The 12592-nt window shown below is 44.1% G+C and overlaps 1 protein-coding gene across 3 annotated transcripts in view; it reads left to right on the top strand.

Annotated features, from left to right (window-relative positions):
* Window positions 1–12592, top strand: part of APC4 (Transducin/WD40 repeat-like superfamily protein) — a 128768-nt gene that overhangs the window by 29975 nt on the left and 86201 nt on the right. For all 3 annotated transcript variants that reach the window (XM_087395641.1, XM_087395642.1, XM_087395643.1), the window contains exons 4-10: window positions 3339–3422; window positions 6370–6630; window positions 6990–7082; window positions 7163–7308; window positions 7598–7758; window positions 7879–7979; window positions 8084–8158. In XM_087395641.1, coding sequence (XP_087251767.1) covers window positions 3339–3422; window positions 6370–6630; window positions 6990–7082; window positions 7163–7308; window positions 7598–7758; window positions 7879–7979; window positions 8084–8158 — 921 coding nt within the window. The remainder of the gene's footprint in view (window positions 1–3338; window positions 3423–6369; window positions 6631–6989; window positions 7083–7162; window positions 7309–7597; window positions 7759–7878; window positions 7980–8083; window positions 8159–12592) is intronic.

Here is a 12592-nt window from a genome sequence, read left to right as displayed (position 1 = left end):
ACCTCCCCATCTGTAAGCCCCCATATGAGGAGAGCGTGGGGGAGGGAGACCTAGGGCAGAATATGTCCAGAGAAGAGAGAGAGGGGGGGCTGCCACATGGGCAGCACATAGGCTGTCATGTGGGCAGCCAGCTAAGGGAACACACTTGTAGTCAAGGTGGTTGCAACAGATGGCGCCAACAACAGGAGCAGATGGCGAGGCATTGAGCATCAGGATCTGGCTTGGAAGAAGTGAATCTGGAACAGCAGACATGGCAGGGTGTCCCAGGTAAAAGGCACGATGACATCAGCAATAGTACGGACGTGTACGGGAAGGACAAGGCGCCGGCAAAGGCTGCAGCAAGGCGCAGTATAGTGGGGGTCTATGGGCAGGTCTATGGCTTGCAAGCAGGGCTGGCAGGTGGCAGGACAGCAGCAAAGGAGCTGGACCCTGCATGGAATAAAGGGCCAGCAAAGGGCCCTTATATAGGGCTGGTTGGGCTGAGCCAACCAGGTCGGTTGGGCCAGCCAACCCAGTCTGTCCAGTCGGCCCAGTCAGGGCAGACTGGTCGGTATTTTTGGTCAGGCCTTAGGGCCTATAAAAGGAGAGGCTTCAGGCCTCATTTATCATCCAGCCTAGCAGCACTTCAGGGAGCTCCTGGGCATTATTTCCGCTGCGTGTACCCTCTGTTGGGTATTTTCTAACAAGAGGAAGTGCAGGGAGGATTGATGCAGCCCTCTTTGAGGATTGGGTGAGTACAGATGACATGCCGTTTGTTTGTTCTACTTCGATGGGGGGATCCTAGAAAATGGGAATTGATTAATGCAAGGCACCAAGAGAAGAGTCTTCCCTTCTTTTGTTATACTGTAAGTAATGCATTAAAGTTTCAAATCAGTTCTAGAGGTTGGAGGCCTTCTAGAGCCCCTCATAGGGAGAACTTTCATGTTTCTGTTGACGTACAGAGAGTCTTTTGGAGGAGACTTTGGAAATCCCCCAGGGATAGAAGAATCACTCTATTCTTTTTGTTGTCTATTCACGGAGGGATTGTAGTGAACTTATGGAGGTTCAGGTTTGGGGTAGACTCTACTTGTCCTCGCTGTAGGTCTACTGAGGAGTTGAGTCATCATTCTTTATGGGATTGCAGACATGTGATGGTTATTTGGAAAGGGATTGTTAGGATCTTCAATATTTTAGCCCTTCCATGTTTCTATATGACCTGGTTCAGTGGCTTGGCTCTCCCTTTCAGGGCCACAGGTCTCCTTTGAGAGACTGGACTCTTCTTGGTCTATATAGGTTTGACGACACTTAGTTAAGTATTGCTCTTTGGATGACGTTCCCTTCGCGGCGAGTATTGCAGCATGGCATATCTGGAGGTTCAGATGCACATAAGTTATGGATGGACATCATGGCCAGTATTTGGATTGATACCATACATACTTTGATGGCCAATTGGGCGACCATGCAAGGTTCTTCTTTGACAGTCTCTGCCACGAGTGATATTTTATTCAGAGAATGGAGAGGCTCTCCCTTCTTCTCAGAGTCTATAGTAGGATTGAGGTGGCACTTTCAGCCTCTTCCCTGGTTTCTTTCCAGTTTGTAGTGAGGTTTTCTATTGACCCATTTTGGGTGACTTTTTTAATTCTTGCCATGCATGATGTATTTTTGCTCTAAGCTAGCTCTTGCGGATTTCTTTCTTACTTAATAGAAGTCCTTTTCACGAAAAAAAAAACACTTTGCTTGCCTTCTTTTCCTCTTGTGCCTAGAGGGTCTTCACATGCTTCTTGATTGCGTTCAGTTCATCATTGAGGGGTGGCTGAAACTCTTCCTCTTCGCATTGTGTGCGTGTCGTTAGGGTCTCATCCTTCGCTTTGAGAGTGGCAATCTGAGTCTCCAGCTCCCAGATCCGTGAGGCATGGTGGCTGGTTTTTTCATCCAACACTTGGGCCATATCCTCGTGCATTTTGCTTAATCGACTCCCCAATTGTGCTTGTTTCCATTCATCCATTTCCTCCTGCATGTGAGCACATAGCCCGTGCATGAGTTCATTATCTTTATTCTCCCCTAGCTTCTTTTGCAATTGTTCAATTTCTGTGTCTTGCATTTTGCAAACCTCCTTCATTGTGGACACGCCTGTCTTGATGTGGGCATCATTTATGTTCCGCGTGTTTGTCCAAATCAAACTATACTTCTCTCTTTCTCCCCTCGAGTCTTTTTGTCTGGTGAAATGTCCATACTGGACTCACAATTCTGCACTCTTTTCTTACTGTTGTACAAAATTTTGGATGCAGCAAGTCTCTATCGTATCAGAGTGCATAAAAGAGTACTAGAATATCTTACTGTATTCACATCTTGTGTGTGTTGCAGTCCCCAAAAACAGGTCTGTAGAAGTGCAGCGTGCAGGAAAAAGTGGAGGGGTTTGAACAGTAAGAGCACGATCTTGTGAGAAAGAACAAACAAAGAAAGAAAGTTTAGTCATGTCTACGAAAGACTGAAGGGTCCATGAGACTGAAAAAAAACCAGATACAATGCAAGCTAAGGGTGGGCTCACTAAATGGGCACCCCTACCCAAGGATGATGTCTGTGACGAGGGAAAAAAAAACAGTGCGCTGTCACTGGGAGAGAGTTGTAAGAGGAGGTATTCTGGATGGGATGTGATTGGAAGCCATGACCTCGCCAAGACTACTGCTCTTGCTTTGCAGCTGCTGTGGCTTTGACTCTGAACCTTATGTGTTTCATTTCTTACCTTTTTGCTTGTGGTTTACGAAGCACTTGGGAGATCCTACTTGCAGGACTTGCCTCTGGTGATTGAATACGATTTTAGATTATGGTTTCTTGCAGGGCTTCTCCTAAATGTGGTTTTAGATTATGGTTTTAGTTCTAGCCCATCCAGGAGGGCTTATAAATAAGGCTTGGTAATAAGGCTAGCCCTTTGGCATCTCGTTGCTAGTTATTATTTCTAAAGACAGTCTAACAATAATCTTGAAAATATATTATAATCCTCTCTACTGTGAAACATCTGAGCAGCTATGCAAGCCACCATGGATGTGGATTTCATGTATTTTAGTTCAAATTGCCATAGATCACGTAGAGAGCTATATTGTACGCATTGAGAGGTGGAAGTGATTTGTTGCAGAATTTCAATATCCAGCATCTGATGGATGTTCCACCATCTGATGGGTCTGCAGCAAGCTTTGAGAAAATGCTATTCATTCTAGCTAATTTATAGGCATTTACTTTTGTTATCTGTTTGTAACACCTATTCTGATTTTCTCCATGCATTGATGCTTAGTGGATGCTTTTTTGAAGCTAGTACATAACATTTGGCAGTTTATGCACTAACTCTTGCTGCAAATGTGCAGAACGGTAATGTTTTCCGACAGACACTCACACATCAATCCCCTGTAGAGTGCCTAACATGGGTTGAGGAAAGGCAACTTGCTCGGGTATGTGGCTGTCTTCCTTCAAAGTGTCACATTCTTTCTTTGGGTTATGACTCTTCTCTATGTCCGTACCAAAGGTAATGATATCGATGGCTTTGCAAATATAAGGTTTCTTAAAATGGTGACACTAGTTATCTTGCTCAAGTATGCACAATAGCAAGGAGGTCTTTGCTATAGACACTTTGGTTCAGATATACAAGTTCCTCCATATATAACATTTCATCAGGTGAGACGTAACATATTAAAGAGACTTATTGTGTACTGTCCAATTTTGGCTTCTTGCCTTATTCTTAGGGTGATTTTACTCCTTTTAAAAAGAAAATTTGTATTATAATTTATTATGCCCGTATCACTGTTGAAATTTATTTTCACGAGTTTCTTCATGATTGAGTAATTTCAACTGCTAAAAAGAAATTGATGTATTTTTTTGAACTTACATCCTTTATTTATGGCTTGTCTGGGTGAAAGATGTGTTACCTAAATGAGTAAATTTCATGTTTACAACTGAGGGTTACTTCTGTGAACTCATTGGCTGTTTCTTCCACTTGTCTTGATTTCACCATATTTCTTTAATCTCTGACTAGAAGCATAGATCATATATTTGATCAGGTTGGGAAGCCCCACTAGTAAAACACAATGGGAGAGATGCGAATTGTCTCCTCGCATATTTGAGAGACCGTAAACTTAAGCCAATCTATATTTGTGGTTAAGCTTTTGACTTTGTGACATGTTAGGGTACCAACAAAGTCTGACTTCGAGAATTGGACAACGTAGTGCTTAGTGGTATGGGATACCACAGGTTTTATGTGGATGTAGTGCTAGAATTCCATCGATGGAATTCTGAGTAACTCCAATAACTGGCTTGGCCAATTGAGTCAGATTTGGATTGATCTTGTTTTGCCCGGGTAGGAAAACTAGGAAATTTAAAGAGATCTCAACGAACTTCTAGGATAGGATTAAAACTGTTTTCAGTATGCTCTCAAATGTAACAATCGAAAAAAAGAAAGTGAGCAAGTTTATTAAAGTCTGGAAGACCAATGGGTTTATAAGACTGTGAGAAACCTGATACAAAACAAGCTGAAAGGGTGGAGCTACTAAGTGAGCATCAACACCCAAAAACACATGCTACATGCTACATGCTACATGCTACATGGTCATAAAGAACATCAATATAGGGTTATAACACAATGTCAATATGACCCTCCACAACACCTCTGTCATCATACCATCAAAGTACAAAACCAGAATCCAGCCCAATATCATGCGTGCTCTGGTCCCTTAAGGGTTTCCCTTCAAAGGTGGTATCCACTTCTTTATTACATGTTCCAATCACCATTACCTTTATCTTCTCTATGTTGACCTGCATGCCTGAGTGTTTGCAAAACTCCCTTAGTGCATCCTCTCAATGCATTCCTATCTGAAGCACGCTTCTTTTGAGCCCAAGAACTCCCACTTCTTCACGACAAAAGTGCTTCTTTTCGCATTTTTCAGTGAAATTCTTGCTGGTCGGCTCTTGTAAATGCTCTTTCTTCATGCCTTTGCACTCTTCTTTGGCTGAGAATGCAATTGTTCATTGGCGATTGAGGACTAGGTTCGAGTTTTCAGGGCTTGGTGAGTTGTGATTTTGCTGCTGCAATTTCTTTTTGCAAGCTATTGGTTGGCCTTGTGTGCCGCCTCTTTCTTGGTTCACAGGTGCCCAGGCAGTGCTACATGAGTCATTCTTTGGTTGGGTACTTTGCTGATTTTATTTTGGAGCTTTGAAAAGCTTTGTGAATGCCATCTGGAAACCACTCAAAGAGAGTGCAGCTGGGGTGTAGTGTGATTGCATCTGGACAGCCAATGGAATTGCACTCGGAAAAGAGAATGCCTTTGGGTTGAGCCTATGGGTTAAGTGCACTTATGTGATGGTGTTCTATGCTTGAAAGCCTTGCGAAGGCTCAGTGAATTGGGGCTGCGTGCTCAGTTGCAGGGAAGGTCTCCCAGATGCAACTTGTAATCATTTCACTGTGAAATATAAAGAAATACCGAAAGGGGCGCCACGGTGTTTGGGGCCAATCGGATGCACTTGTCTATGTTTGTTGAAGTTGTAAATAAGTGCTGAAGTGATTAAAGGTTTGGTTCCACTGCCCTCTGAGTGATTAGAGGCCGGTTTCAGGATCCAAGGATGAGTATAATAAAAGTTTATATAGGCTAGTGAAAAGTAGAGCGTGGCTCTTGAGGGTACTCTTGCCACAAACATAGCATGTGACTCAATCATTTACAAGTACATCAAGCGCCAAGGCAGACTCAAACAAGTTTGCTTATTGTATGTAATACGTTGTGGTTTAGCTTGGACATAGCTTAGGAAAGGTCCAAGACAAATACCAGCTGATGTATCTATTTTACTTATTGTTGTTTATTGTTTTCAGGGTTTGATCATGGTGGGACCCCACTTGATATTAGTTTCAGAAAGTTATGTATAGTATCTTCTTTCTCCCAGGAAAAATGGGAGAACTTTATATGGGATGCCCGTAAACTAGCGACGTATTACCCTCGCATCATGCCATTTACATCTAGTCACTGCATACCCACCTAGTAACTGCTATCAAATAGGTGAGAATCCTGCCCCTAAACTAGTCATGTACCACCCTTGGATCATTACATTCACATCTAGTCACTGCACACCCACTGAGTAACTGCTATCAAATATACATTTTTGTCTTTTATCTTCAATCATGCAACGTTTGGAATCCCTGCAAGAAGATTCAGATTGAGTTTTAAACCTGCAGGTGGGTTCATTTGCCTCTCCTAGCTTAACTTAAATGATCTGATGCATGATGCTTTTGTAGTACTGTCACGCATTGTACTATGAAAAATATTTATTTTTTGATATAGAATGAACTGAGTGGTTTGATTCTTCAAAAAAAAAATTGCCAGTAATTGCATCTCATTAAGTTTATGTCTGATATAGGGTGGTGTTGATGGTCTTTTTCTTTATGAGGATCGTACGCCTCGATTTTTCCCACCTCCTCCAAAACCACCTGCAATGCCTGGTACAGCACCTGTATTTGACATATCTGGTGCGGTTGGACCATTTGATGATCAGCAAGGGGCAGCAGACTCTAAAACAACCATAAAATCTTTTCAGCAGCGGATCAACATACTTTGCAGTGGTGACAGAAATGGCATTATTTGCTTAAGCGTTTTTGGTGTGTTTCCAATTGGAAAAATGGTAAACAATCTTTTTTATAGAATGTGTATTGAAGGCATGCTCTATAGTGGCTATAAGTTAAAGAAAGGAATAGTTCTTGGAGGTGTTGCAGGTCAATTGCAAGCACACATAGTATCACTACTTATACACTTAGGTACAGAGTGCACTTCAGAGTTGTTTCTTGTGGGGGGAAGACTTTAAAGGAGGATGCATATTTTGGAGAGGCCACTTGCGTACTTCTTCAGGGGCTACCTTTTCCGTTGGATTTTGAAGTGCTAACTGGTGGTTTGTTTCGGTTGTATGATTGTTTTTTGCTTGTGGAAGTTGTCTCCTGATGCAACAGTTTTCTCATGTTTCAAGTTCTGACAATGTGTTTGCAGAACCTATGTGAACTGAAAATCAGCTCTTTTGGTCTTGATAAAAGTCGAAATAAGGAATCCACCTTTAGACTCCTTGATGCTTTCGTTTTGAAGGTAAAATTTAATCTGTTAGTCTGCTAGGATGCATTCCTATGCCTGTGTATATGCAGATCCTGAGAGTATTTAGTGCACAGGTTTCACTTTCAGAGGATCTGCAGCAGATGGTAGTCCTATGTCATGGGAGACTCTTTTTGGATTGCCTGAGGGAAGAAAGACTGGGCAAAGATATGGCTTCAGGACTATTTTGCATGCATATAAATACTGGGTTACTTGGACGCAGGTTATTATCCTAATGTGCTTTGTGCTTCCTTCTTGTAAGGCTGTGTCATGAAGGTCATGTAGTTATACTTGATACAATTGCATTTGCTTTCTAAATCATAAAGTGCTGGTAGTTTGAATTGCTCTCTACATAAAGTCAAAATATTGAAGCACATGCTGAGGACAAACGATTTAGAAAACGGTGTGAAAGTGCTTAGGACAGAGATCACAGACTGATTTCAAGGGAGAGATAACTGAAAGTATATACTATAGTTGACAATGCTACGTGCCATAATTCTTGTGCAAGCTAGGAGCAGGGAGCTCCATCAGGTAGCCTTACAAGCTTCCAGCATTGAGGACCTTTTAGATGTTCTTCAGGCCTCAATCAATGTCATGCAAAAGCAGTGGTCTGATGCCATCAGCTCATTTTCTGAAAAGTTCCAGGTTCTATCTCTCTTGCTTCGTGAACATGGTAACACTCAGAATCTTGAAAAGTTTTCAGAATTCTTTGCGATATGAAATTGATATCTTTCAGTTTCGTAGGCTGGAGTTTTCTGTTCTTGATGACAAAGTGGGGGGCTTCATATTGCAGGTTCTCAAGGGACACCACGAGATGAATTTCTGAGCTTACTTTCCTGTGGGTTGGCAAGTACGGCAGTACATCAATTCCTTGCAGGATCTTTGGGGGAAGGGGTATAAATTTCCCTACTGCAGGAAAGTCCTTTATTTGGTAGGAGGATAAGTCATTCATGAATGCATCGCTTTTCTTTTAAAGATCATATGTGAATTAAATTCAGGGGTTGAAACGCTTGAGCAAGACAATCGACACTGCCGTGCGAGAGCTTCATATTGTCATATCAGAGCACTTGCAGGCAAGATTTGCATTCCATGTAATGAATTATGAATTTACCATACGTCTAATGATTCATGGATTATAATTGTTTGAATGTAACAACATCATGATGACCGATGTTTATTATCATTTTCACATGATAGTTGCTAGAAATGTGAAAATGCCTGAAAAGTTCATATTTTCAATATGTGGCAATTGTTAGAAACATGAAGATATCAAGTGCTCAGAGCTAGAGTCCCAAGTGCGTGGACCAGCCCTACGTATCCAGGCTCCATGATGGCTCTCTGATGAGATGCAAAGAGCTCACATATTTGCATATGTCGGGATGTCTCCCGCAGTGGTGGAGGACCTCGATCTCTGGATTTGATGGGCTATGTCAAGAGTGATGCCTCGCCTCGGTCGATCTCCCCTAAGGAGAGCTGAGATAGGTCGAACCTCGATCGTGTGTGCTCTGGTCATCTGTCGCGCTGTGTACGGTCTCTGTGTCCCTCGTCTGGCAGTGTTGTGTCGGCTACCTCTGCTGATCCATATCTCTCATGTCGAGTAGCTCCTCCTCCTCTGTCCCAGAGTGCCCTAGGGCCAAGTCAAATGCATAGAAATATGTGACCTGTCTCTATGCTCGGTCTACCTCGGTACCCTGTGGTGTGGTGGTCCCATCCTCCTGCTCTCTAATATGTCGCAGTAGTATCTCCCTGTGTCGTCGCATCTCCATCAGGTAGAGCCGAATGCAGACCTGGTCGTGGAAGGGGATAAGTCGTGAGAGTGGGTCAAAGTCGTATCCCTCCTGAAAAAGGCAGTGGTGCGCCCTCGGATCTCATAGTAGGTTGGGCAGACACATAGAAAGTGGTCCTCTATCTCGACCGTCCCCATCGTGCACAACCTGCAAGTCCGCTGCTCTCTGGGTATGCGTGTAGCTCTCCCTGTCTCGATCCTCAGCTGATGGGACGAGACCCGCATCTGTCCGATGGCAATCCTCAGTGTGTGTGAGACTCCTCTGTCCTCGAGATACCGAGGTCTGATGATGAGCCCATCTTCCGATACTCTCAGAAAGTGGTCATAGTAGAGCTGGGTCTTGGTGGGGAACTCCTGGCCCCCCCCCCCCCCCAGTGCGAGATGTGTGGAGCTGGAGGAGATCTAACCGTATGATGCAGTTATTCTCATCTCGTGGGATTGACTCGGGCGGTGCATCCATGCTATACTGAAACGGGGGAAGCCGATCCATCTGAATCTCGTGACTGGCGAACCATGCGGTGATGCGTGCAAACCATGCTGTACCTGCCCCACTCTCAGATAATCGTATGGAGGACTCTAGTGTCAGTCTCGGAAGTCTCTCATGGGGTAGGTCCCAAACTCTGTGGAGGAAAGTCACTGTCTGAAAGATGGCATCAACCTAGAGAGGGGTCATGGCAAACTCTACCTGTACTATCTGATGGGGGACCGAGGGCTTACTCCGAATCATCCTAGAGCCCATAATCACCTGCAGCCGCTCAAATGATGTGAGAGAGAGAGAGAGAGAGAGAGAGAGCAAAATGTGAGAGCAAGAACAGAAGAGAGAAAGAAAGAAAGTTTATTAATGTCCACTGGAGACCTAAAAAGGTCTATGGGACAAAAGAGACCTGCTTATACATCAGTACAGAGAGGGCCATAGGCAACCTCCCTGGGAGTATCGTCAGAGTCCTCCAAAAAAACAAAACACATAGAACATAAAACATAAAAGGAACTAAGTACTAGGCTATGGAGTGGCCATTACATCAGTTTAAGACAGAGGGTCTTTAGATTTTGTCTTAAATTCTCTAATCACTGCAAGAGCATCACGATATACTGCCCATTTTCCTGCTTCCCTGGCTGCCCGAACCTTAGCAAGCTCGGTAGCTTTGTTCTTGAGTTGGGTTCTTGTAAGCTCCTCAACAATCCATATCTTTGTCCCCTTCAGCTTATAGGATTGTTGTAGAATCCTCTTCCTGAGTGTCTTTGAGTTGAAGGTGATGACAACGTGTCCATTCCTAGGCGATAAATTAAATGGGGAAGACTCCTCTTCATCATCATTCTTGTCATCAGTTGGGCTTGCTGACCAATCAATGGCCGGGACTGCTGCCTTGATTCCGTCGATTGCCTCCTCGAAAGTGTCATCCTTGTGCCGCCAATCGGGTATTCCCCCTATCCGAATCTTCATAGCATTCTCTTTCCGAAGGTGATGTTCTTGGATCTCTGTTTGGATGTCAACCTTGGGTTCAGCTGTCACTTTCACCTGGATAAGCTCTCTAACCGCGGAAATCAGCTGTGATGTTGGGGGCTCAGCTTTACATGTTTGTATGGCTGCTGCAATAATCTCCTGCTTCCCTGGGCCTTCCAAAGCTGCAATACGAGCTAGGGCTTGGGTGAGCTGGGACCTCAGGTCTCACACTTCTTGCTGGCGATGGTAAATCTGCTCTTGCGGCTTGGTCAGCGTCGGGGGAGGTTGAATCTTATACCTAGAGTACGTCCTGTCGAAGGGAGCAGGGGTTGTGGCTACCATGGCGGAGTAAAGCTTGGGGGGATGAGGGGAGGATGGGCTGGCCATATCGACTATCCCCCTTTTGGCTGGACTAACCCCTTGGCTGGGCCTGGGGTACAGCCTAGCCAAGAGTGGGGAGAGGAAGTGGAGAAGGGCTGAGCGACGGACGAGGGGAGGGGGGGGCTGAGCGACGGGGAGGGGGGGGCTGAGCGACAGGGAGGGGGAGGGCTGAAAACGATAGTTTCAATAGATGAGTGTGTTACAACTGAATAGAGTGATAGGTTTTGTCTAAGTGACAAAACCTTATCCTTCACTAACCGTAGTTAGTGAACGAGGGGGAAAAACCTCTAAGTGACGGAAAAGTGCCCCTAACCTACTTATTACATTACATTGGTCATTGCTAAATTATAACAATAATTCCAACACCCCCCTGCAGTGCCAATGCCATGTACAAGGAAATGATCAATCACCAAAAGGAGATAAGTTCAGGGCACTGCGAAATGCCTCAAACTTTTCACGTGGAAGTGCTTTGGTGAAAATGTCTGCAACATTGTCATGTGTTGACACACAGATCATACTGATCTCTCCTGCATGCAACTCTCTCTCTGACGTAGTGATAGTGAACCTCAATGTGCTTCGTGCGAGCAACCCTCCAATGAAAGATGAAGATCAGCAAATAAACGACGCAGCCAAACACATTCAACTGTAGCTGTGAAAGCTGCCCTGTACTCAGCTTCACATGAAGAGGTAGCCACTATAGATTGTTTCTTGCTCAACCAAGAAATACAAGCTTTGCCCAAAAAGAAACAATTGCCACTTGTGGACTGCCTAGTGTCATAGTCTCCAGTCTAATCTGAGTCACTTTAGGCATGCATCTGCAAGTCACCCCCCCTGAGAAACATCAAGCCAAAAGACTTGGTACCTTGCAAATAACGGAAGATGCGTTTTACAGCCTGCCAATGCATAGTCTTTGGGCTGTGCATATATCTGCTCACCTGAGAAATTGCAAACTGAATATCAGGTCGTGTATTGCAGAGATAAATGAGGCATCCAACAGCCTGACTGTAGAGTGTGACATCAATTGATTCACCTGCATCATGCATTGTAAGCTTCAGCCCCGGCTCCATGGGAGTAGCTATGGGCTTACAATCTTGCATGTTGAATCTGTCCAAGAGTTTCTGCACATACTTGGATTGAGACATAACGATGCCACTTTTCTCTTGAGTGAACTGGATCCCCAAATAAAAGTGTAGCAGCCCCAAATCTGACATGTCAAAAGTGGTCTGCAAGTCAGCTTTAAAATCTGCAATATTATCTTCATTTGATCCTGTGAGCAGTAAGTCATCTACATAAAGAATGATGATTAAAATATCCCCCCCCATCCTTCTTGATGTAGAGGGTGGTCATAGTTGGACTATTGTGCAGCCTCTTGCTGGTCAGAAAGGCATGAATTTTGGCATACCATGCATGTGGGGCTTGTTTCAGCCCATACAAAGCTTTATTCAGTTTGCATACCTGAAGTGCATTTCCTGAAATTTCAAAGCCTAGAGGTTGTTTGACATAAACCTCTTCCAACAAGTCTCCATTAAGGAAGGCTGTTTTTATGTCCAACTGATGAACATTCCATTGAAAATTTGCAGCCATGGCGATAACTGACCGGATTGTTGTCATTCTGGATGTAGGAGCAAAAGTCTCCTCATAGTCTATGCCCTTTTTCTAAGCATATCCTTTTGTGACCAGCCTTGCCTTGTACCTATCAATGGTGCCATCTGGCTTTCTTTTAACTTTGAAAACCCACCGTGTACCAATGGCATGTTTACCTGGTGGCAAATCGACAACTTCCCATGTCTGATTTTTCTGAATGGACTGCAACTCATCGTGCATGGCTTTCATCCAATGCACATTATCCTGTGCCTCTGCAAATGTCTTAGGTTCCTCCTCATCAAGAAGAGTACGTGC

Source organism: Dipteris shenzhenensis, chromosome 24, assembly GCF_047967505.1.
Source record: "Dipteris shenzhenensis isolate YYH24624 ecotype China chromosome 24, Dip_SZ_1.0, whole genome shotgun sequence".
NCBI classification, from domain to species: Eukaryota; Viridiplantae; Streptophyta; class Polypodiopsida; order Gleicheniales; family Dipteridaceae; genus Dipteris; species Dipteris shenzhenensis.
The sequence above is the reverse complement of the archived record's forward strand: the minus strand, read 5'-3'. Positions and strand labels throughout refer to the sequence as shown.